This window comes from Hippocampus comes, unplaced genomic scaffold (assembly GCF_001891065.2).
Source record: "Hippocampus comes isolate QL1 unplaced genomic scaffold, H_comes_QL1_v1.1 scaffold249, whole genome shotgun sequence".
NCBI classification, from domain to species: domain Eukaryota; kingdom Metazoa; phylum Chordata; class Actinopteri; order Syngnathiformes; family Syngnathidae; genus Hippocampus; species Hippocampus comes.
In genome coordinates, this window is record NW_017805035.1 from 1,916,790 (window position 1) to 1,943,325 (window position 26,536).

Here is a 26,536-nt window from a genome sequence, read left to right on the forward strand (position 1 = left end):
CCACTGCAATAAAGACATTTCGACACACTAGTGGAACAACGAACTAAACGATAGGCAGAATTGTGCACTAGTTTCCAGATGTGCACTACTAGTGCTACGAGTGAGGTTATAAAATTCTACTAGGTAACATCTCGCGCCTCACTAGTCGTACTAGTAGCACGCTTTAGTCAACAAGTGTACAGTTTTGCGAAAACTGGCAAAGTGTGGTTGCGCTACTAGTCTGCCAAACATTTTGTACTAGTGAAGACAAAGAGGGAACTAGTATATGGATCAACTGTCTAGTAGATGCAATAAACACTCCAATTAAAAGCTGTTTGGACATATTTTTTTTCCCCTGAAATGTATGACATTTTTGCACACTAGTAGAACAACGACATGCCACTAGTGAGGACCTTGAGACTGATATCAAGGCGATATCCAGCCTATTAGTGTGCTGAATTGTCTTACTAGTGAGGATTTATCCGATATCCTTGTCATCCACCTTCGGGTGCGATATGTGGACTAGTGCGCTCTTTGTCCTCATTAGCATGTCGTCGTCCGCTGGTTGTGCAGAAATGTCAAGACACTCGCAGGGCAGAAAATGCTCCAACAGCTTTCAGTTGGAGCATTTATTCCATTCCATTAATACAATTTAGCCCACTAGTAAAGCAACTGTCCGACTAGTGAAGTTCCTCAAAAAGGTTACTAGTAGGGCAAAGTCATTTTACGAGTATGCCGAGTTGCCTCACTGGTAAAGACAAAGATGCTATTACGTGGAGTTGTCTGGGGCTGGAAGTGGTGCGAGCTGCGGCGGCGTCTAAGCGAGGATGTGGAGGTACACGGGCGGGTTCTTGACGAGGGCGAGGAGGCGAGCGTGGATGTCTTTGATGAGCGTTCTCTGCTGAGGTTCTCGCTGCCAGCAGCCGCGCATCAGCAGGTAAACTTGTTTGGGGCACGTGCGGGGACGCTCCAGTTCGCGGCCCTGCGTGATGCACTCGATGGCCTGCGGGGGGCAGCGCAGTGCAACGGCAGACGTTAGCCACTCTCAGCAGATTTTGCCGTTTTATTTTATTTTATTTTTTAAGCCACAGTTTGAAAACCTATTATGAGACTTTACATTCAAACCACCTCTCCAGACGCCAACTTGAGACCTTTACATGAAACCAATGGAAACCCTAAATTGAAACCCTACCCATCACTTGAAATGTAAGCTAGAAACCGAACCCTCAATGGAGACCCTGACACCATTTAAAACCAAAACATGGAACCCGAACTCTAATTGCAAACCTCAACCCTAAACTTTAAGCCCTATCTTGAAACTCAAGTTCTTTGCCAAAGCAACCATGGAAAGAAGCAGCACATTCCACCTCCCCTTTCTGTGTTCGGGCTCGGGTGTTTGTGGCCTTTCTGCTCCAAGTGAACTTGACGGAGGCCCAGTTTGGATGGTCCTGACAGGAGTCTGATTCTAATGTCTTGTCTTGTCGCTGGTAGGGATCTTCTCTGCTCTGTCCTCGAGGCTTCTGATCACCCTGAGCTTGTGTTCCAGTGACTAGTGTGAGTCAAAGAGAAGGTCTGTGTGGGTCGCTATTCTGTAGACCCGAATATCGAGGTGTCTTCTGTCCTACCTCGCCCTATAAAGTCCCCAAAACATCAACACATCCTCAAAGATTCGTCGGGTTCTTAGAGCCTCCTGTTGAGTGAGATTGATGCCCAGTGGGTAATGGTTTGCATTCATGGATTAAAAGGCCATCTGCCTTGGGTCATCCTTTTCCAGTTCAAAGCCTCCCTTCAACCTTGGAGTATTTGTTCTGTTTTCCACAGTGAGTTGTGTGTGTGCGCGCACCGTCGGTGGAGTGTGATTTATTGAAAGCTCAATAAGACCGAGAGTGTCCAAGGTCATAAAAGACTACAGTAATAGACTCAGTCACTTTGTTTTCTGAGACCACTCATGGACTCATGTTTGTCGGCGCTTTCCACATACTCTGGGTCCTGATTTCACAAAATCACTTCACCTGTCCCTCGCAGAGCGGATTAACCAGATTCATGCTGCCGAGACACGAGGTGATTAGATTAGGATGGAAGGCGATCCAGTCTGCTCTTGAAAGGCGAGACGCTGGCGGTGGTTCCGCGGCTCTTGAAAGGGACACACTGGTTTTCTCGGGACTGCTCCACTCCACGACGCTATTATTGATTTGATTTAAGGGGCAGACGGAGGGCTCCAAGCAACACTCACACAAGACTCAAATAAACACACGGACGATTGACTTGATCTCTGGCTTCACGTGCTATTCTGATACACGCCAATCAGGGTGGGTGTAAATGTTTGGTGGTGGCCGTAGGCGCGTTCCGACGTGCTCATTAGCATGCCCCAAGGCAGCTGTGGCCGATGCAAAACTGCTTCCGAAGCTTAGCTGCTATAAAAGGCGATACTTCCAATTACGAGATCACATTTGTGAGAGTGCCGGCCGTCAACTCTTTGACCAATGAATGCAACATATCAATATCAATGCCAGCTGTTTCGAAAGGAACATTTGCGACCGGCGACTAGCGTTAGCATGTCTACAACTGGTGAAATAAGTACAATAGATTACAGTTAGGTTCCCTCTTTTGACATTTGATGGAGAATAGACAAACACAATGTTATCATGTTTAAAAGTTTCATTTTGTTATATCCTTGATTGAACTCGAACGTGTTTTTTTGACCGGCGACTAGCGTTAGCATGTCTACATCTGGTGAAATAAGTACAATAGATTACAGTTGGAGTTGCTCGTTGACATTACAGGAGATGGAAATGCAGTTAGTCCTTTCCAGCCACAGAATTACCTTACATGTGCCTTGTTTTGATGGTTTTGTGGTTAAAAATTAAATTATATACACTATAGAAAGAGGTGGAAACAGTGTTTGTGATGATAAAATAACGGAGTTCAGTCGCAAAACGTGCGGTGTCTTAGCCGTTTTGTGTACAGTCATGATGACGCTGACTTGGGTTCCTGCGAGCCTTAAATCGCCGCCACCTGCCACATTGCAGCACAACTTTTGTATTGCATTGTGGGATGTGGCGGCCATTTTGGGCAAAAAAAAAAGAGCCATTTCTTAACAGCAAGAATGCGGAGTACAATCTTTGTGAAGTCACCAAATACAGTCATTGTAAGAACGCTAGACGCTTTGTATAAATGGAACGGCTGTGTACTTGTGTGCTTGATTTTCTTTCTGGGAAGTAAAAAAGGCCAGTTTTCCCAAACATGCAGCGATTTCTTTTTTTTTTCCTTCCGCTTTCGCAATTCGCCATTGGCGTGATGAGCACGCCACTCACCTCGCTGTTGGACAGCTGGTACCAGGGCTGTTTGCCGTACGTGAAGATCTCCCAGAGGACAACGCCGAAGCTCCAGATGTCGCTCTCCGTCGTGAACTTCCTGTACATGATGCTCTCGGGCGGCATCCAGCGGATTGGCAGCATGGTGCGGCCCCCCACCTAAAAGCGGAATCACAACTTTATGCCGTCAACGCAACCACTATCATGACGGTCAAAAAGGCATTTGTAGTAGTGCCGCTTTGGTCCTCCAGGGGTGATCATGAGTCACTGTCGCTCAGGAGTGAATTCGCCAAACAATCAATTATACTTAACAGTCTTCCCGCTCTGTTTTGGTCCTCATCATTCCCATGAGGTGAACCCCAACCTCAAGCGCGCTAACTCTAATCTGATTCCACTAACCCCAATCCCGAACTCTTAATCCGAAACCTAAACACGAAACCTAACTTTAACATAAACCCTGAACTCTTCATTTCAAATCCAAACACCCAACTCTAATCTTAACCCACTAAATCACAGGTGTCAAAATCAAGGCCCAGGGGCCAAGTCCGGCCCCCCACGTCACTTTATGTGGCCCGCAGGAGCAAATCATGTGTGTCAACTTTCATGATTCTTGCTGAAATCTGTACCGAAATGTCAAATTGTCATGGGTAATAAATAACGTTGAGATTTTGAACCGGCCCTCCGAGGGAAGCTGTAACTCTGAAGTGGACTGCGACAAAAAATGAGTTTGACACCCCTGCACTAAACCAACTTGTAACCCTCACCTAGCAATTCTTAACTCATTCCGAGTTGACCAACCCTAATCCGAACGCGATAATTTTAAAACAAGCCCAAATTTGAATGCGGATCCTAGCCCGAATACACAAATACTAAACCACACCAAACGTGTACTTTGCAAAGCCTTACTCACCCGATAATAATCGGTGCTATAGATGTCCCGCGACATGCCAAAGTCTCCGATTTTGACCACCAGGCCTTCTCCGACCAGGCAGTTGCGCGTGGCCAGGTCTCGGTGAACAAAGTGCAGCGAGGCCAAGTAAACCATCCCCGACGCGATCTGGGCCGCAATGTGCAGCATCTGAGGGACGGTCAGCTCGCCCAGCGCCGCCATCTTGCACTCCTCCAGCATCCGAGCGTCGGGTCCGTGAGCCCTGCGGGACACCGGAGGCGTTTTGAACAACATCCTAGACCATGCTTTCAACTACAAGCAGGCGAACGTACATGTGTTTGTCAACATCGAAGGTACACCGTAAATATGGTGAGACGGGGCTTCGAATGAAATTTTGTGATGAAGTGAAGTTGACCTTTTGTAAACTTTTGAATGGGCAAGCGTTGACCGTTTAGGTGTCTTCGACATAACTTGCTGTTCTCTTACAAGTACCCGCCAGGCAACATTGACAACAGGTGTTTGATCCATAAACATTTTCAAGCGTTTGATTGCCTTTCTGTGACTCTTCCAGTCTCAAGCTGCAGATGACACGCGAAGCTATGGGAATTTGTCAGGGGCCATCTTGGTCTCTCTCAATGTCACCTGCATGATGATGACTGTTCCGATGCCAATTCTGATCCATCGAGGAAATGTATTGATCCATTCGTTGTCTACTTGTGGAATCGACTTGTGAATCGCTACAAAGGGATTTTCAGTGGTGGTCCGCGACACAACGATGAAGGAAATGGAAATGAGTGAATGATTCCCAACACGGCCATGAAGTGTACATTGCAAAGGGTTAATGGTGACACCCGCGTCTCGCAGCGCATCCTGTTCCGACTGATGGGCGATAATGCAACAGTTGGCGACACCCACGCTTTCGCCCGAGTCCAACCCAAATGCGCTCACTATTAGTTTAGCAGGCAGGTGGCACGGTGGGAACGCAGCTGCACAGTGGGACACCCTGGGCCTAAATGTGATTTTGGGTGGGGTTTTTTACGCCGCCAATCTGCCTGGCGTCAGAGGGCACCTGGCGTCAAGAACAGCTGATCCCACCGAGGTTTCCCCCAGGTGATGAGCTTCTAATTGGTCAACGTTTGAAACTCTCATCGAATGTCGCTAATTAATCGCATGCTGTTTCCAAGCCACCCGTCATCGAGTAGCATTGCAGTCTTGTCTTTTTAAAATAAATGAAGTCCTTGAAGCAGTTCTGACTTAGCAACTTGAAATTTGATTGGCAGACCGACCAAAAAGTCTCAAGTCATGCCGTGAAAACCACGAGAAGTTTGGCATTTCGGTTTGAAGCTGCCATTTTGAAAATGAAACTTGCCTTTTTGAAAATCAAACCCCAAAGCCACTTTGACTTGAAATTTGGTAGGCGTGCCCACCATGAGTAGACCCCACAAAAAAAGTCAAGAAACAATGCACGAAAAAAAATCCTTCTTTGGTTTGAAGCTGCTGTTTTAGGACTTTTTTTTTTTTTTAGACTTACCAATTTGGTAAGCAAATCTATTATGAGTCGACCCACTAAAATGTCTCAATAACCTACACACGGAATAACAGGTTAGCTAGCCATTTTGGTTTCGCTCTGTTTTTCAGTTCAAGGCGACCATATTTGTGTTGTTTTTCCCATTTCTGGGAGTCTTTCAAAGACAAACCGATCATTGATGTTTGTCAGATTGCGACCAAATTCAAATCATGCAGATGAGATGGGTGGACAGTCAGAAACGGTGCGGGTTCTGCATCGTATTCTGGACATCTGTGCAGGTGCATCGACTGTGGAACTAGAGCAAAATTGCATTCAGCCTGAGTCTTGGCAGCACAAATGTTTCACAGAAACTTGTGAGCTGCTTTTTTATCCTTGTGTTTTTTGCCAAGACCACACAAAGTCGCACAACATCCTAAAGAGGCCTAAGAAGAAATAATGGCAGTTATTAAGGAGCTTTGGAATCATTTTAGCAGACCCTCGCAACCTCTTAACATGTTTGCTCAAAATGTATAAACGGCCAGCAAAAATAAATAATAAAGCAAACATAATTTTGAGTTCCAAATGATGTAAGTAGTGATGGAAGTACAAGTCAACACCTAGCTAAAATAGCTGAACAGATTTGAGGTGTATTTGTGTGTGTAGGCATATTTTTTATTTTGTGTTATTGACTAACAATTACAAAAAAAAAAAACCCACAATTTTATATATATATATATATCCACTTTACAGGTTCTTACATAAATAACTTTGGCATTGTATTGCATAAAAATATGATGCTTTTAGGCATGGCATGTTTTCTTTTATGTTACTTTGTCACTTGATTGTTTTTTTTTGTGGTACCAGACATTAAACTGAAGAAGAAATGAAGAAAGGTGCTCTATTGATTACTTCCATGGCTTTATATACATGTATCAGTTTATTGGTGAATACTACTTTTATAAAATTTATCTGGGCAATATTTAGCATTTGTACAAGTAGGTTTCCCTTGAAAATGAATATAATTTAACTTCAGTTTAAATGGAAATTTTACTTTAACCAGGTTTAGCAAGGCCGTTTCGGATATTTATACCTACAGTTTTTTTTTTCCATTGAAATGAATGACTATTTGATTGAAAACATATCTTTTTATCTGTAAACATTTCTTGAGATATATTTTGGAAATATTTTTCTCTGGAAATTTTATGGAACCATTCAAATGTATTCGTGAATCGGACTCCCGTGGGAAATCATTCATAAAGAATTAGTTGCGATTTTGAAAATGTTTCTATGTTGTTTTTTTTCGAGGTTATTAATGGATGAATATATAGATGTATAATCGGCGAGGTATTCATTTAATATGGAGCCGAGTGGATAGTTTCGGGCGTGTGTTTGGGGATGAAAAGGTGGACGTACCGGAGGAAGCGATTGAGGTCGCCGTGGCGCATGTACTCAAAGACCATGGCGAGCGGCTCTCCGTCCGTGCACACGCCATAGAAACGCACGATGTGCTGATGCTGCAGAACCGTCAGGAGCTCCGCCTCCCTCTGGAAGTCCTGCCGGGTTGACTCGTTGGCGTCCTTCAGGGTCTAACGCCAAACAGGAACATTTAAAGCTAGATGCCAATAATCAGCGAATGCTTGCCATCACCGGGGTCGGGCTCCCGAGTGGGACACGAACAAATAAAAAGTACATTTTTTTCCGAAGTGAACGTTTTGCTTGTCCTTTTTTTTTGTTTTTTAAACTGTCAACAGGAGAGTTGGAATTTACAGTTGCAGTACCAGATTGCACCACATCTCGCCAGGCAGCACTGAGCTCTACTCATTGTAAATGCAATGCCATTATCAGGCTGAAGAAGAGACAGAAAAGATGTCCGACGCACTCACCTTGATGGCGACCAACATCTTGTCGCTGTTGGGGCTGAGGTTGGCGCACTCCGCCAGGTAGACTTTGCCGAAAGCGCCCTCGCCCAGCTCCCACTTCAGCACGATGTCGGCACGCTTGATGTGCTGGACGCCTGGTGGGCGGGGGGGAACAGAATCAAGAAAAAAGGATGCTTGGTGGTGTAACAAGCACCACCCCCCCGCCACACACACACACGTGACATTCCTGAAATCCTTTGTTTGCAATGTGACCCCTTTTGAATTGAACTTGGAGTGACTCACACATGTCTTTGTCTTTGATGATGCCACAGAAGTACTGCGGGTTCTCCACGAAGCTGGACAGCCCCGAATCTTCGTCCGAGGAAGGCGGGCTGCTCCCCAAGTTCATGAAGCGCAGCGACATGGCCAGGTCGTCCTCGGTGCCCAGCACGGACGAACCTAACGCGCCGGAAGGGCGACCACAGGGGTCACACACCCGAGCCAGCCAGCAGGTACAAATACTTCACTTCGTTATTATTCATTATAAATTATATTTACTCTAGTGAGCCTGAAATTTGGAGGCTTTTGACAATTTGAAGCTAAATACTCAAAAATCTTTTGACTTTTGTTGGACTTAATCAGCATTTTTGAGGCCAAGTATTATCTAGAATTTGAATTTTATCCCCAACTTTACTTTGACCACTATCCATACTTGTGTTGTTGAGCGCGAGCTCTTTTGCCACCCAAGGGTTGGTGATTATTGCGCCAACAGCACGTGGCAATTGCGCACCAATTTCTGAGAAAGCGCCCGTTTTGTTGGCGCGGCGTGAATAATGGCCGTGATCAGCGCGGCAATCAGGGTGCCGCTGAAGCAAAAAGACGTCACGTGAAGCCCATAAAAGGCCAAACGAGCCTGGCCTAAATAGTCCTGGCGTACAACCTCCAGGGTCCAACAGGCTTGGAAATGGAATCAACAAAAGCCAGCCGAGGGAGCGAGCACACTTAGGCAATCACAGCCACTTAGGCAAAAGTGTAACTGTACGAGCGAGGGTTGGGCCGCGTGCCCATCTCGCCGTGCGTCTGTCCGTCCATCCATCCATCATCTTTAATGGCCCCGCACCGCATGGCCGCAGCCAAGTGAGGTTTTCTGCGCTCTTACGGTAATTAAGGCACTCTCGGCGCAGCCTGCGCAAACTTACAGCTCAGCCAGATATGACTGAGTCTCGCCTCACCCCTTCTTGCCACAAGCCTTTGCCTACAATCTGAGAGTCGTGATGACCAATTTCACGATCACACCTTTTAACACCTGAATTCCACTGTTAAAATTATTCGTAGAATTAAAATCGGACCAATAATAGCGTCATTAATGACATGTTGAAGGATTTGGAGCTGGGTGGCTAGCTAGCTAGCTAGCAAGGTTAAGATTTTTACAGCTACAAAACCTGAATATTTATAACATATTACGTTTTTTTTTTTTTTTTACAAATTTGTTATTAGCCTCCTCTACAAGTCACATATATCTTTGGACATAAATCAAAGACGGTACATAAATGGCGTGTTACAAATGTTTACATACACCCAAGTGGTTTGGATAATGGATGGATATTTTCCATATATTTGTGTTGTAAAGTTTCCCAAAAGTTTGCTTTCCAACTTACGGTGAATGCCGAATTTAGAGTTGTGCCCGCATTTGTTGATCACCAACATGGTGACCAGCAGGAAGGCGCATGCAAACACAGCCAGACCCACAGCCACTGACACCTGACAGGTACAATTCATTCAATTGAGTCAAAGGTGCATCGCCTTTTTATCTTTTTTTTTTTTTTGAAATCATGATCATGAAAATAATAACAGACCACAAAGACTCGACTCTCCAGGTTCTCGGTCACATCCATGACGGATTTGTTGGTGGGAACTGTGCAGGGACAGCAGGCCGTCAGTCATTTCTGTTCTTTTTACGGAAGAAAAGTTGCTCTTAAAAGTTATTACGGTGACTCACTTGGATCCAAGTTGATGACTTGCATGTGGGGAAACAAAGAAGATGAATAAGTGGACAAAAACACACAGCAAATGTAGAAATGAACATGTGTGGGCTATTTTTCTTTGAAAGTAGCCGTTGCTCAATTCGCCGATGACCACTTAAATGACATTGTGGAATTGGCTAAAAGATGGGAGCAAGGTAAGCCGACTTCCTGTCAAATGCTTGTGGGGCACATTTGTACTGTGAAGAATACATTTGTGTGAAAATGAAAAGTTATTCCATCCCACCATCTTGGGCAGGGTTTGGTTCCAGACCATCCCTGCAATGAGTGAAATCTGTGATATAGAAATGCCCTATTGAAATACTCCTGATTATATATATTTTTTGTAGCATTTATGTTACTTGTTTTTTTTTAAACATACTTTAAAAATAAAAACCACGTTAAAAACATAAACTAGACAGAGAGAGAACAAGAGCAACCGATGAGACAAAATATTATACAAACAGCGTAACGGTCTACCAATCCCTCTGTGTGTTTTCATGAAACGAATCTCGCTTTTTTCTAAACTAACAAACTGAATTTATCATCTGACAATGACCATCAATAATCATGTCCAAAGATGTACAGGATCCAATGGACCTACAATTTTCTGTCGGTGTAAAAAGCAGGACTGAAGAGGATTTCACTTTGGCTTGTCTTCAGCAAAATGTGAATGACGTCTTGTCTTCGTTCGTCCTGTTTCAAATGTACTCGATGTGAAAGATATTTGTCTAATGGTCCACAGTAGAATTCCACCCAAGTAGGAGGCAAGACAAAATAGAGTCAGAAACTGTGAAACTTTGGGCAAATTTCTGTCATGGTTCTGTTTGTGGCCAACAGGTGGCACTGCAGGGTTCCTCCTGCAGCTGCACCCCTGTTGGTCATTATGTCATTAGTTGCTTAAAAAGACTCCCGGCACGACCACTCAGTGTGGGGTCCTGTTTGTTGTTGTCATGTTTGTTTTTTGTCATCGTTTCTGTCGCTGTTAGTTTTTTTGCTGCAGCCATGGTTTTTGTTTGTTACTTTGGATTCTTTTTGTTTTCATGACTTTGTCTTAGATTTAGTTTCCTCAGTATTTTGGTCATACAATTTGTCTAGTTCACCCTACTCCTCCCTGCCTCCCTGCTTTTTGGGGTCCTCCAACTACACCACCATCATGCAAATTGTGACAATTTCGGACTTGTCATTATTTGCCACGAAGATGCAGGGCCGACCCATTTGACATTAAATTGGGGTGGAAGAGGCCCCAGAATTCAAATGAGGTTGACTCCTCAGCTTTCAACTCGCTGTCAATTTACAAAGAGGGTAAATTGCTCAACTACGATTAACTGATCTTTATAGTATGATTTTAAAAAAAAAACAAAAAAAACCCCACACAATTTGACATTCCACTTATCATCAAGCGCACCCCCATCCATCTCTCTATTACATACATCTCTACTATGTGGATTTTTTTTTTAATCTATTAAAAAATGTTTTTTTTTTTTTTTTGGCATTCAAGTGGATTTCATTGGTCGGGATGGGATGGAAAACAAACAAATAACAAACAAAAGGATGAGCACGACAAACGACAGAACCCACCGGGAATGATGCCCTCGGGGTCGAAGAGTCCGAACGGGTTGTCCATGAACTTGCCGATGGCGGTGGCGTTGTCTTTGCCCAGCTTGTTGTCCACCAGCAAGGTGTAGCGCCCATTGTTGATGTGCGTGGGCTTGTCCAGCGACAGGCAGCCGTGCTTCTTGGAGCCATCGCTGGAGTCCGGGATGAGCTGCGTGTATGTGAAGGCAGTCTCTTTCAGCTCCGCGCCCTCGTACAGCCAGCTGATGTTGGCCTCGGGGTTGCCGTCCACCACGAACGAGAAGCACCAGTGGTGTAGTTGAACCGCGTCGCTTAGGTTCAGGATCTTGGCTGGAACTGGCAAAGGCGACATCGTAGGCGTCACCACAAAAGAAAAAAAAAAAAAGCAAGATGCACTTTCCCTTTGGCTCATTACAATCCTTCATTCCTTGTACTTTGGTGACTTTTTTTTCAATCCTTTTATTTCTCCTTTGCCCTTTTATAGAATTGTTTTTTATAAGAATCCTGGATTCCAATCGAGTGAAATTTGCAGTTGAATGTCACCAAGTTGGAAAGGGAGGGAAGTGGACATGTATAGCCGTCAGGTGGAATTCAACTGTTTACTACCACCGACGTTCATCTCTCAGTCAAATACGTTTTGTTTTTTTTAAACAGGTAGACATGGCAAATTCAAGCTTCTATTTAACTGTCCTGATGAGTAAAACGCCAGTAAGTGATGGCCTTGCATCACTTTGGATTTGGAGATCAGCACAGCTTTTATGTAGAAGATAAAGATTAGGTGGTCAGTTTCGGCTTGTCGCATTGATGGTGAGAGCGAGAAATGTGAACAATTAGAAAGTCGGACAAATTGGGGCACCTCACACTTCAAAGGGCATGGTAAAAAATAATAGTGAGAGTGAGAAAAGACGATGCAGTTCATGGAGAGACTGGCAAATATAACAATTCTAGCCATGCAGTGAGGCAGTGTCAACGACGGCACTGCAAAAAAGTGGTTATTTTGTTGTCAAAATCCTCCTTTCTCAGTTTTTTTTTGTTGGCATAGCTTGAGGTGTCACAAACTCCAAACATATTAGTGGCAAAGTCACACAATCTGCAAGAAAACGTGGCAATTCTTGCCGATTTTAAAAAAGCTAACCGCGGCCTAATTCTGACAACATTTCCAGTGTTGCATGTCCAACTTTTGTGCTGTTCTCTAATATGTGCAAGCATTTGCTGATTGGGCACTTTTGCTTTGACGTTTCCATGAATCGATGTCGTCCATCCGTGTTTTTCAGACATGTGCTGACCCCGACATGAATAATGAAGCCCGGTCAACATGTGGATCTGCAAACCACAAAACTTTCCAGGAAATGATCCGAGGAGACACTCGAGAGACCCCCGCCCAGCTTGGAAAAGTGCTGAGGAGTTGGTGAATTTTACCCCCTGACCCCACCTCCCCCCCTGCTCCCCCGGCCCCCCATGAGTACCCGCGATAGCCGGAAATCTTGTAGGAAAGTAGCAACTTTCTTTTCTGCTCAACAACGATTATAACAGTCTATTATGTATGTTATTGTGTCGAAGTGGGGTGTAAAAGGTACTTAAGCAATATACTCTTAATGTAGGCGTGGACGATATTAGGGGAAAAAAAAAAGATTACATTGCAGTTTTGTATTTTTTTTTTGGTGATGTTTGAACACTTTAGTTGAGTTCAGTAGTGCAGAGTATGAAAGTATACGGAGTCATTTGTATGAAGTCGACCTGTATTGGGCAGGTAATAGTACAAGTGAAAAATCATTTCTTACCATGCTCAGTGAGTACATTCCGAACACAGCTGTTCATCAATCTGTTTTAGTTGTAGTTTTTTGGGGTTTTTTTATAATGTGAGGCAGAGAATGCCAACACACTGCAAGTGGGCCAAGTTTAGGCACGGAAATGATGCCAACAGACAATGTGCAGTAAATGGATGTTCGAAACAAAGTGTGTGTGTCGCCGTTGCAAAAGTGTGTATGTGTGTGGGGAAGGGGGGGGGGGGTTCACAAAATGGTTGTTTTATTTGCTTTTATGTCAGAAACTGGTGTTTTTGGTAAAAGCAACCCATGCGGTACTGCTGATGACAAAAAGAACAGAAATAGCTCAAAACAAGCTTTTCTTTTCAGGCCAAAGATGAGCATCTGGTCTTTGTGTCGGTAGGTTTTATTGCTAACGAAGGTAATATTGTGTGGGTCTGGAAAGGTGGACCGGTCCAAATGCCGGCAACATGTGTTTTGATAAGTTCTGGCAATAAAATGTGTTGATGAAGGTCAATTTGAATGGCGTTGTATTTGCCTGGCTGCGTAAATCAGTGTTTCTTTCATTCATCAAATGTTGAACTCGTCCATTGCCGACAGCAGACATTGACAAGCACAGAGACATGTGCAGTTCTTATTTCGATGTTTAAAAGCAGTGTTTAACGAAGAAACGTAAAGGAAGGGTGGAGAGGAACCTGGTTGCGGAAGAGCCGCCGGAATGCAGCCAACCAATGGCCACTCAGCAGCAGTCAGCAGTAAGCACCCACGTTACTGTTCGGGGAAGTAATTAAGGGTAATTAAAGGGCCGGCGGTTAACGAGCGTGCGCCCCCCGAAGTGGGGGGGGGGGGCGTGTTGATGGATCGCCAGCATTTTGCCGCCTGCCAATCATGGGCAGATGAAGAGGGGTTTTCAATTTTTTTTTTTTTTTTTTTTCCGGAGTGGGAGGCAAGCATCCATTAAGGGCGAGGCTCAAATTGGATCTGAGCACAATTATCAGGGATTTTTTTTTTTCTTTCCTCCCCGACGCTGGTTATCTGTCCCTTGGTGCTCATGCATGGAGCCTTCAGCCCATTCAATCCTTTGGTCTTTTTGGCTTCCTGGTGTTTGAGATATGACAACCCCAGCCATGCAGCACTCGGCGACGGCTTTTGACCTCCCTTGGAATTCTTTCCGAAATGTGAGCATGGAATGGAGCAAATAACGTCGCGCCGTTCGACCAGCCTGGAAATAGACCGGCCATTCAGGAAAATTGACATGTCTTCCCAAAATATCTGATGGCCAGCACGCCCCTGGTTGAGATGGTGGAAGACACCCAAGAGCGTCACGCGGCACCCGTGTAGCCACCCCCCCCCCGACACACACACACATAAAAATGGATAAATTGAAAGGGTGAATAACTGTTATTTCAATTTAACCCTTTCAGGGACAACGGCTACCACGGTGGACAGCTTATCATGTTATCAGGTTACAGGGTGCATGAAAGGGTTAATCTCCTCAATTCAGTCATACATAGTTCTCTGTCTTTTCAAATGTTCTAAGCAATTATCTTGCAACTTGTTATATTAGTGTTGTATTGAGACACAAATGTCTGAATTCACATTCCAGGCTCTATAAGTGCAGGTGTTGAATCTGTACTTCTTTTCAGAAGAGATTTTTTCCGACGTAACTTGGGACTTCTGTACTTTCTTGCCTTAGAAAGAAAAGGGAGGCAACAGGCGGTCGTTTCAGAGCAACAGTTGACGTTTGCCTTTTTGTCCTCTGATTGTACACCGAGCATTAAATGTCTGCCAGCTGCACTTTTTATTTGTATTATTGTCCATTCGCGTGAGTGGCAGACCACTGAGAGCTCCATTAGAAACATAACAGGAGAACACTTCTTTTTATATGAGGGGCCATTTGCTCCAGAACCGAAGTGGCGCGGCGCGCCTCGCCTTGTTCTCGGCTCCCTTTGAGGCACCTCCATTAAGCTACGCAGAAAGCGCATGGAGCCATCACCGCCATGCTGGCGCCATTTGCCACATGCCAAGGGCATTTTTGCATTGGAAAGATCACAATTAGGGGGTGGGCGATATGAGGAAAAAAACCCAAAAATGGATATTTTGTGTGGGGTCACTCAGGTTTTGGAAGTCTGTCGACTAAGTCCCTTTGTAGTGATTAGGGAGTATGAAACGAGTGCCCATGTGGGAACTGACCAATAGTGTGGCTTTATAGGAAAAAAATGTGAAATCGACCATATTTTGACTGCCGCTTCCAGCCCGACACTGGCGATGAGCACTTGACCTCAACATTGCTCGAATGATAAGTCGGGCTTTGTTTACTCGCGGCGCTTCGGCTTTTGCCTACCCGAAGATGGCGCGACGGCATGGTGAAATGTCGCATTATTTCTATTGAGAACTCGGCGGGCACCTCCTTACACTCAATGTCGAGCTGCACCACGTCCTCCCCGGGCCCGGCCTGGTTCTCCGCCTCGCAGGTCAGGTTGTGCAGGTTGTCACTGGATGAGACGTTGATGAGGTACAGGACCACCTCTAGCGGGGACCCCCACATTCTCTCCTGTCACACACGGACAAAATTGCTGTGCGTTATTCTCATCAGTAGGCTAGTGTGTGCCCGTGCGTGCGTGTCTGTGTGCATTACCTGAGCAACGAAGCGCGAGCGGAGAGCGTGTGTGCGCCACTTGACTTGCGGGGTGGGACTTCCTGTCACGTGACACTCAAAGGTGAGGTTGCCCCCCTCCTGGACCTTGTTGTTGGAGGGCAGAATGGTGACCTCGGGCAGACCTGAGAACAGCCCACAGTCCACTAAGAGGCCTGCAAAAACACTCCAGTCTTGGTATCCTGGCAACAAGATCGGCCGGATAAAAGCAACAAGGGGCCATCTTAAAGAATGGCCTGATTTTCTTTTCTTTCTTTTTTTTTTTTAATTTTTAAAAAACCTTTTATTGTGGAGTTGTATCTACTGTGTGTACAGCAATTATCATGTGGGTTATGTTCAAGATCACCACCCCCACCCCCCGGCCCCTCCTCGCAATAAGTGGAATCTGTGCTATAGAAGCACCCAATTTATATACTCCTTCGGCATGTTTGGATTGCATTCATGGCACTTATTTTTTCAAGGTGATTAAATCCACTTTAGAATAAAACAAGCACTTTCAAAGACATTCTGGAGAATGTATTGAAAGCAAGAGAGCAAGAGCAATCGGGACAAAAATGTTGTCCCAATAGTGCAACGGTGTACCTACCTCTCTGCGTTTACGGTAAACACATTAAAGAATGTAACTTAGCATTTGGCAATATATAGTAGTAATCATGCCCAAAGCTGGATTGTTATTAAATCAACCTTCAGCCACTGCTTTCCATAGGCATAAAAAGCAGGACTAAAGAGGATATGACATTCAATCATGAATTGCAATTTCCTTCGAAGATATATTTATATCTTTCCAATAAAAGACAATTCGACACGTATCTCGAAAATATATTTCTAAGTGGGGAGATTCGGTTCGGTGTGATTTGATGCGCTCATCTTTAAAAAAAAACAAAAACAAAAAAAAAAGATTTTCCAATTCGAATTGGTTTGTGTTTCACCCCGATATTTACAGTATCTAGCAAATCTATGGGACAAATCTGTTTTTTATGCACTCATGCAAATGTCTAAAATGACTCCACAACGCTGACCTTATAACCAAAATGGCCGACTTCTGGTGTGTTTTACAACATGGCTCCTTTTTTTTGCGGTTCTACTCATCCTCGACGTGCCTACCAAATGTCAAGTGGCTTCAGGGCTGAAGTTCGCAAAACGCCAAATGACGCCAACTCACTGCAGTTGTCTAAGACGAGCGAGTTGAGCAGCACTTCGCGTCCGGCAGCTCGACACGTCAGCAGCTGGTCGTCCGGCTCCCCGCGCTCGCTGCGCTGCCACTGCTGCAGCCAGTGGAGTTCACACGAGCAAACCAAAGGGTTGTCCACCAAAACCCTGATGGGAAAATCACCAGACGTTAGCAGAGAACATTTCCCAAATGTATTCTATAAAAGCATACAGGCAATTATCAATGGAAAAATGTCAGCCCCACGCACTCAAAAGCAGCCTATCAATCAAGCGCACTTTTTATTCGGAGTTAAAAAAAGAAGCGTTCAGGGAACAAGCGGCGGCTTCAGCTGGAAGCTATAGTTTAACCTTTACGTCACCACTTGATGTTTCTTTTGCGCTGCACTTCAAGTTGCTGGTGAGCACCAAAAGCCTCTTAACGGCCTCAGGGAAGCACACAAATGGCCTGCAAATTACAGCCGATGTGGCTTTTTACGTTTACTTTGATATGACAAATACATATTATTTGTTTAAAAAGAAAAAAGAAAGACACGCATGAACTTTTGAGGCTGCGGCACTTTTTACCGAAAAGAACTCAAGTCAACTTCATTTGTAGCGCGCTTGAATGACAGCGGCGGCTGGCACAAAGTGCTTGACATGAGAGTGAACGGAAACCATCAACCGCAATAAATTGAAGTCAAATCATAAAGGTTTGCATTTGACCCATTATGACATGAAAAAGAAAGCAAAAGGATGCCGAATTTTAAAAAAGAGAACACGAAAACAACAACAAATACAATGGGAAACCTCTTTTTGTTTTGAATTCCCCCCCCAAACGTATGCTAGAATTGTCAGAAATGTTGTCGTCATCTAACCTTTGACCCCGTGCTTTCTTTCCACTTGAAGCAATAGAAATATTTTGACCACAATTCTATGCTTTATCTTCTTGCAATCCAATCCATGCCTTTCTTGTAAATATTTTAGATTTTTTTTTTCCTTTTTGTTTGAGTTAATAATTCTCAATTGCAGTCTGTTCCGCGAGCCAATTCCGAGCTCCCTCTTCAACAGATTCCGCAGACAAATTGCCAGCTGAAGGGGCGGGGCGGGGGAATTTTTAAAAAGGCATTTAGTAAGAAATCATCCAAAAGGTATCAAAAGCCAGATCAGCTGCATGTGATGTTGGAGACTGGAAAGGAAAGGCACTTACAGGTTGAGCAAGGGAAGAAAATGAAAGACCCGCCACGAGATGTGCTCCAGAGCGTTGGACGCCAGGTTCCTGAAAGAAACAAACAATTGCTTACATTTCATAAAGGCAGCGCACACTCAGAAAAAATTAAAAACTCCAAATGAGGTAAAAAAAGGGGCTGACGAAGTGTTATTTGTAAAATGTTTTGTACAAAAACTCCGAAAGTCGACTTGTTTTGTGTGTGTTTTTTTCATTTGAGCAAACAAGGTTGCGCCAGTCCCTTTTTTGGGGGTTATTTTTGAGCTGGGTTTTTTTTGGGGGGGTCTTTTTTCCCCTCAAGTACATTCCTAATTTTGCAGTCTTTTCCATTTTTTTTTTGTCTTTGGTTCTCATCAGAGCGTGCAGGTGTACCAAATATTTTCATCTGTGCCACTCTTATGAGCAAAGTAATCGTTGATGGATTCCCCCCCCCCCCCAAATGTGGCAATAAATGAAAATATTTGCTCCAGTGAAATCATCGTTTTCCGGTTGTTTTTTCATCTGTGGGCACAACACCAGTCATGCCCCCGAAACACACTCGATTTCTGGCCCCGCCCCCCAGTGGAATTATTGATCAAGTGATAATGGAGCCTGAGTGGAGTGTATTTATTATGCATCAGTTGTCAATAATCCGCCAAAGTGAGCGAGTAAAAGGTGACTGGCGGACGTCGTCTTTGCTTTCCCCCAAAGTTGTCGGCGCGCCACGCGCTTATCCAAACGTCAGCGAATCCCCAAAGGCACCCAAAACACGCAAAAAAAAAAAAAGAGTTTCTTCCTTTCCCCACATTTGTCACCTGCGAAAAAAAAACCAAAACCTAATCAATGCACAAAGACCATCTGGCGTCGTCTCACTGAAACCGAGATCAAGTTTCACGCACAATTTCTTGTAATCAGAGCGCAACAAATGACGTTACCCGGTGATGTGTGAGGGTGTCTTCGTGTGTTCAAAAGACATTTTGATCCAAGTTAGAGACATCGTTAAAGAGGTTTGTCTTTATTAAGTTTGGATTTTTTTCATGGTCTTTTTATTGATTTCTGTTTGCCTTATTTTTCTAGATCTCTGCGTTACGCAAAATTCATCAATTGACCAACTTTAGTTCTCTTGTGTTTCTATGTTTGCTTTACCTATCATTAATCTGATTCCGATTCTGATTGGAATTGGTTGAGTCAACTTTATGGGTCCATTTTTCTCGCAAAGCGGGCCGCTTCAATCCGGCTCTGGTTTTGGGGTGTTACTGTATGCCCAAAACGCTAATACGCTAAATTGTACGTCGAATATGTGGCGATAGACCTCCACCTGAAACGGCGGCAGCGCTTGAAAGTGAAAGTGACCGCCTCATTCCGCAAGCTATCGAACCAAAGCCGTGTAGCAACGCGTGGATAAACTTCGTCAAACGCTTTGGCCACACGGGAGCCACACTTACACATACTGTAGCTTCAGGTTGTGGCGGAAGGCGTTGGCGGCGATGTGTCTCAGTTTGCATGACGTCACTGTGCTACAGGGGAAACACGGACAGAATTTCGAAATCAAGTCATCGTAGTTTTCAACAGAAACTGCCGTTTGTGTAGTCAACCTGTGTGAATGAGTGCTGTGAACAATTCCTAGCTCCCGCTTCGGTCACAACGGGAGGCGGGAGAAGAGTATCTAAAAAGAGTATCTAAACGTGTTTTTTGCGCTCTGCCGAGTCTGGTCCCTCGCTTAAGGACCTGTTTGTCACGAAACTTGCCACGTGTTCCAAATTATGATGCAAATGATGTTTGACTCTGGTTTTTGTAGTCTTTAATTTAAATCATCTAGCGAAAGTATTTTTCTTCTGTGTGCAGTGGGGGAGGAAATTCCAACTGTCCGGTTATTTTCTGCCCCCTTCAGTATGGAGTATGAACTGCAACATTTTGAATGTGAATTAAGGTTTTTTTTGTTAGTTTTATAAAAATGTCAGAATTTTTTTTGGGGGGGGGAGTACAACGTTGAATGTTTATATTTATGAAAGTGCTCTATAAATACAGATGAGTTGAGTTCAGAGGAAAATTATTAATAAAAAAAAGTACTTGTCATGAAAAAAGTAATTAGAGTATCTTACAAACATAATGTTGGACTGTATTTCTGCGAGAGAAACCACAACTAGCACAAAAAGGACTGGCGAAGCGTGCCAACACACTCTGCCATCGTCCTCAACAGAGTTTCTTATTTTACTTTTGTAGCAAGCAGAAAAATACCCCCAAAAATAATGACGACGTTGATAATACTTACAGGTTTTTTAGCTCTTTGTAGTTAATCAGCTCCGCTTGCGTTAGATTTTCCAGGGCCGCTTGGTTTTCAATGTAGCTGTAGAGAAAGTACGAAATGTAATTCGGTGAGTGAAAAACAATGTAAGTGAAAATTTGCTGTTGTCCAATTGGTGTCGTCGTGAACATTGAATGTGGCCGTCATTCAGACATGCGGCACCTTGGAAAAACTTTGAAGTTGTCGCTCAATTCAGCAGCCGCAAGGACACCCTCCTCCTCTTCTCATATTATTGATATTTTTATCTTTTTCCTTCTCATCGACACCATTGTTTGAAAGTATGAATGTCTTCAGCTGTTTCATCATCATAATCCTTGGGAGAAGGTTTTCCATCCAAAGAGTTACAAAAAAAAAATCAGAAGAAATTCAAAAAATGAAACTTGCTGAACCGCATACTCTTTTTTTCCCCCTTTTTCCCCGTTTTTTTAAGACGCCATCAACACTACCTTGAGGATTTCTGCTTTTAATTGTCAACACGAGGGACACACCGGAAAGAAAATATGGATTTCTCGCGAATAATATCAGAAAAATCCTCCGAGAAAGAGTTGTTTTCCTCCGATCTCTGTGGGTGTTCATGAAACTCGACTGAGGATCTTTGTGTTCAATTAAATTTGAGACATTTGCAAACATCTGCTTGTACGCTGGAAAACAAATTATTTATTTATTTATTTATTGGGGGATTTCCTGACAGATATTATGGACCAACCAGTAACTTAACCAACAATTACTCTCCCACTGAGCCATGCCGCCCACAATCATTGAAGGGAAAAAAAAAACAATCCAAAAAATATATAGCTCTTTTAAATGTACAAAACGCTAACTGAATCATTCTGCTCAACATTACTTGCACGGAATCTGACAGAAGGCCATTTTAGATCCCCCCCCCCCACCCTCTCTCTCACTCCTCATCTCCAATAGTTTGCTGTCTTTTCTTCTCTCAACCATGACTCGACTCTCACTAGTCCATCCAGTGACTTCTGGCTCTGGCTGCCGCTGCCTCTGGTGTGCTCTACTTGTCAATTTTGGCAACTTAATGAAGCTTGAAGCATGCGTTGGCTCCCCGGTGTTTTTTTCTGACGACTGCTTGTGAACGTGCTTGATTGAATGTGCGACGGAGCCCGTCTTTGAAATGCGAACATCGGCGTCAATCAGATTCACTGTGGCCGGCAAAATTGTGACATCACGTTTGACTCATGAGTGGTGCAGCCCCAGAAAACCCTGCCTCACTCTCTTGCCACTTATTTCCAGCGTGAGCGGCATCAAGACGGTTCGGTAATCCAAAAAGGAACTAAAAATATGCAGAAAAATACCTGCAGTGTGTGGCATACTTTCGGGCACCCTGCTTGTTAGCAACCCCAGGCCAAACTTATTTTGCGTGTACGTGCATGTGTGTGTGCGCGCGCGTGTGCGTGTGTGTGTGTGTGTGTGTGTGTGTGTGTGTTCCTGTTTGATCGGCCCACGCGGCCGTAATGTGATTAGAGGGGCAGGTGGGCCCAGGATCGCCCATCGCCTTTACTTATTTGATTGAGCCAATTGGGTTGTATATCATCTATTGTTCCCGGGGGAGGGCGGGTGCGCATTGACCGGCAATTCACAAAATTGAATTTATAACTCTGCGTATGATGAATCTCGGCATGCCGTTAATGGCCTCTCCTTTTTGTTCGGCGCGTAATATAGCGGCCGCCGTTGTTTTTGAAAATGCACGTTTATTGATTTCCGAAGCCGGGCGCTTACTGTAGCGTGCGATAGCAAGGTGGGGTGTTGGGGGGGGGGGGAGTCCGCCAAGATGGCCGTGGGTGGCTCACATTGACGGCGATGATGGAAGTGTGAGTAATGCACTCACTCCACTCAAATAGCGTTTCAGAAAAGTTCTTGACAATTGCTCGGCCGCCTAATTGCGTCGAACAAAGCGAGAAAGCAGCGTGGCGTTGCCGGCAGCGACATTTACAAAGTGAGTCGCCGCTTTCAGAACAATATCGCAACGCGAGCCCTCCCGCAATCATCAAAGTATACCTCGGCGTCTCCAAGAACAACTCCTGTTGATTCTCTCTCGCAGGTAAAGCGTTGAAAGATGTATTTTTTCATAAATAATGCTGTTTGGAGAGTGTGGGGGGGGGTGGATTGGTAGAAAAATAAAAGATCTTAATCTTACAAAAATGCACCGCCACTCCTCCCCTCAAAAAATTCTCTATAAAATGAGAATCAAGTCGTTTGGGGGAGAAAGTTGGCCTTTATTTCAACAGATTTTTTTTTTTTTTTTACCCAGGGTATGCCAAAATTTTTTTAAGTCAGATTTTTGTCAGTAAAAAAAACAATTATTTTTCTAATAATTTCTTCAAAGTAATAGTCAGATTTCATTCCAAAGAAAAAATTGTCTTACGTTAAAAAAAAAACTTGGAGTACTTCAGGAGTAAAAAAAAAAAAAAAAAGATTTGAATGGTCGGAAATCGTTTTTGGTTGTAAAGATGCGAGTGAATAGGTACATGAACTAATGAACAACACTCATCAAAAAGTTTGAACCATTTCATGCACCCTGTAACTGTTATGCAGCTCCTCGTATTTTTTGAAGACAAACAAAGTTATAGACAAAAATGATTACGTTTTTAGAATATATATATATATATATATGTAAAAGTTGCATAGAAGAAAGACGGTAACAGTGCCCTGGCTGGCCATTTGTACAGCCAGCTTCTCCGCTTCTACGGTCGAGTAAAAACTCCTTGTGATAATAAACTCAAAATCTTACATATTATCATTACAATAAGTGGATAGGAGAAAAATGGCATTGTGTGAGAGGGAAAAAAACCCATAATTTTTCACCCCCCCCCGCAAAAAAACGTGTCTTTATTTTTTTTAAGTCAAATTAAAGGAAGAAAAGGAAAAAAATTCAAAAACATCCAGCAGAACAATGTGAGAATGTGAGTGACTTTGATGAGAATGACATTTCCATTTCCACCTTGGCGATGCTTTCATAAGAGACCGCCAGAGCACTGCTGCAATCTCCAAGTCGATGACAAACAAACAAATCCTGTAGATTCCTTCTCGATGGGGGGAAACTATGAAAGCCAAGCTTCATTTCTTGCTATTAGTCCAACCACATCTTGCAAAATAACAAATAAGGTCAGGGCAAACATCAATGGATTGTTTGCAAGGAATTCACTCGAAAGTCTCGACAACTGAAAAATAGTTTGTGTATCAAAAATTGTTTGTTTGCCATTACAGATGGTACCCAAGTAATGATCTGCTGACCTCAAGAAGTGCAATCTATCATACAAATGGATTATGTACAAACAAAGTATGAACAGAATACAATGATTTGCACGTCATGTTCCACCTATACAGTGAAACTCCTCTACAACGAAACCTACATGGGCGAAAACACCCCCTAGTGTGAAAAAATGTTCACGCATGAAAGCCATTCTCACTTTTCTGCTCCCCATACGACGAAAAGTCCCCCTGTTCCATTATACGAAATCTTTTTCTCTGCTCTTGCCAAACAATGAGATTCACTACAAGGAAAACAAGCCTTCCGCAAAAATCTAATCCAACCTCAGCATGCCACAGTGACCTCTACTGCTTCGTTCGGAAACGGCAACAGCAACCACCACACTAGTTTACACATGCGCAGTAGTGCAGGAAGTATTTGTTATTGTTAGTTTCAGACGCATTACGAACATTGCATTGCTAAAATGGCTACGAAACAGACCTTTGCAGACCAAGGAGTTAAGAAAAGCATTCATGCTTGAAGACAGGATAAAAGAAATAAAAATGAAAGCTGGAGGAAGCAAAGTAAAAGACATTATGCAAGAAATTGATGGAAGTGAAAGTGAATGCTGATCGTAAATTTCGCAAATTTCTTTCCCGTTTTTTTCTTTCTACACTGGCTATATGAAGTGTCAAAAAAGTGTATGCTCATATTTATGCACTAAGTATTGGAATACAAGAATAGTACACACATACGGTTTTGTGTGTGTGTGTGTGTGTGTGTGTGTGTGTGTGTGTGTGTGTGTGTGTGTGTGTGTGTGTGTGTGTGTGTGTGTGTGTGTGTGTGTGTGTGTGTGTGTGTGTGTGTGTGTGTGTGTGTGTGTGTGTGTTTACATCTGAGATCAAATTTGCGACAGTGAAAAGCCCCCTGTTGTGAAAAATTTCTGCAAACATGATTTCGTTGTAGAGGAGTTTCACTGTATCCAATTCAATTCACGACAAAGTCAAGATATTTCGTGTTCAAAAGGACAAACTTTATTTTCACAAATAATCCTTCACTTGGGGAATGTTATGGCTGCAACTCGTTCCCAACAAGCTGAGAAAGTTGTGGAATGCTCATCAAACACCTGTTTGAAACATTCCACAGGTGAACGGACTTACAGGCAACGGCTGGTTACCATGATTCCCAGTCATTCACAAAAAAAGATGGGGCAATGTTCACCTCTTCGTGAGCGAGTGTATGAGAAAAGGTCTACAACCAAGATTGTATGCACGTGACCTTCGATTCCTCAGGCGGCACTGCATCAAAAGCCAACATCAATGTCGACAGGATATCACCACATGGGCTCAGAATCACTTCAGAAAACCAACATCTGTGGTCTGACGAGTCCACATTTCAAATGTTTTTTTTTGAAATTGTGGACGTGGTGTTCTCCAAGCCAAACAGGAAATCCAAGAGCGTAATCTCAAATACATCATTCATGTGTAGAAACGCCTAAACGGTTCCATCAAAGTGGAACGACGTCGGCGATATTCACATCCTCGGTGGTGACATGGCATTGGCTCAAAGTGCTCGAGCGGTCGTCTCCGAACCCGAAGGTTGCGGGGTCGATCCTCAGCGCTTGAGATCGTGTCGAAGTGTCCTTGAGCAAGATACTGAACGCCCTGTTGCTCCTGATGCTGCGTCACCGGATGCGGAATGAGGAGACAGTCGGTGTTGGAGCACTTGAAGTACCTTGGAAGCCCATTGAACATCGACGTTGTCATGATTGAGAATTTGGAGTCTGCACCCCCAACTCAAGACCTTCATTTCAAACTCACCAGACACTTTGAAACACATGCGGCGAACAACAAATTCAAATTTTCTTTCCTATCACAAACATTTGCATCAAAGCAATCCGTCCTGGCGGTGGGTTTGTTAACTACGCCACCCATAGTCATATCGATGGTTGGAAGAGGTTGGAGCCTTGGAGCCAGCACTCCCAACTCCTAGAACCCTCATTTCAAATTCAGTCCTTCTGGTCTTTGATCTATGTCAGATTTTGTACTTATATTTGTGGAACAACATATGACCAAATAAATTCAACAAAAAATCTTGTTCGCAAGAGTGCCCTAGTCAAGACAAGTTAAAAAAAACCTTTCGACAAACAATCTCATGGCGGTTTCCCTTAGCATCATCCAATCCCATCAAAGCCAAAATAAGTGAAGCCTCGACGGCCTCCGAGCTTCTCACAAGTCCTCTGAACGTAAACAATGAGACAGGATCCCACTTTCAGCAGTTGCCAAAGATTCTTCCATGACCAAGTAGCTGCATATTTAAAAGATTTCCCCAGCTTAGAGCAGAATCTTGGCACGGTTTAAAAGTAAGGGTAGCACGACTGGATGCAGAGCTATTACAAGCAACTGGATCAAATAAGGTGCCCAATTCTCTGGGCATTGAATCGATCTGTTCTGGTTGTCCTCGAAGACAAATCCAGTGCATCTCGGAATTGTCAACCACATTGGCGATACTCAAGTTGGTCACGCTCAAGAAAGTTGGTTCTCACCCCTTCCAACTCCAAGACCCTGATTTTAAATTCAGCCGACACTCCAGCAAACACGCGACTGAAACCAAACTGGATTTTATATCAAGATCGAGATCAAAAACGGTTCCACCAAAGTGCTCTTGGCGTGAGCTGTCCATCTTGCCATCCACGCCGGTGATACTCACATCTCCGTCACGTTCTCGCTCTCTTGGGCCACCAGAGCCGGCACGCCGGTGATCCCGTTGGGCTCCAGGCACTGCAGCATCGCGAAAGAGCAGCGGCAAGCCGACGGGCATCCTTCCAGGGTGGGCGCCGGTGCCAGACTCAAGAGCAGGGGCAGCGCCAGCACCAGAGACGCTGCGCCCTTTGCCATGGTCATTCTCGCAAGGGAGGGGCTGAGGGTCTTCTCTCGCCTCGGGTCACCAAAGATGAGCGCTCACGAGCGGTGAGCCCGCCTGGTCAAGGGTCCGGGACGGAGGCACAGCTGTACTGAGCAGCGGGAGGGGCCGGCAGGCGGCCAGACAGGCGAGGCGAGGCAGTGCAAGGGCCCTCTGGGGACATGGTGGGGGGTGGTGGCAAT

General features: G+C 44.2%; 1 protein-coding gene across 1 annotated transcript; it reads right to left on the reverse strand.

Annotated features, from left to right (window-relative positions):
• Positions 1-661: 661 nt before the first annotated feature.
• ntrk1 (neurotrophic tyrosine kinase, receptor, type 1) lies at positions 662-26,536 on the reverse strand. Its single transcript, XM_019863738.1, has 17 exons — positions 26,142-26,536; positions 20,195-20,269; positions 19,368-19,439; positions 17,926-17,994; positions 16,732-16,886; positions 15,552-15,694; positions 15,329-15,467; positions 11,151-11,483; positions 9,548-9,565; positions 9,405-9,463; positions 9,207-9,309; positions 7,852-8,007; positions 7,573-7,703; positions 7,103-7,275; positions 4,204-4,444; positions 3,294-3,452; positions 662-982 (listed from the first exon to the last, which is right to left on the reverse strand). The coding sequence occupies exons 1-17, from the start codon at positions 26,333-26,335 to the stop codon at positions 797-799; spliced, it is 2,406 nt and encodes an 801-aa protein (XP_019719297.1). The 5' UTR covers positions 26,336-26,536; the 3' UTR covers positions 662-796.

Excerpts from the sequence above, each read along its gene's own strand:
- ntrk1 (XM_019863738.1), bottom strand. The coding sequence starts at position 26,335 with ATGACCATGGCAAAGGGCGCAGCGTCTCTGGTGCTGGCGCTGCCCCTG. Across the intron at positions 16,887-17,925 it reads TTTCTTCCCTTGCTCAACCT|GGTTTTGGTGGACAACCCTT; the intron begins GTAAGTGCCTTT and ends TTTTCCCATCAG. Across the intron at positions 7,704-7,851 it reads CATCAAAGACAAAGACATGT|GCGTCCAGCACATCAAGCGT; the intron begins GTGAGTCACTCC and ends CCCGCCCACCAG.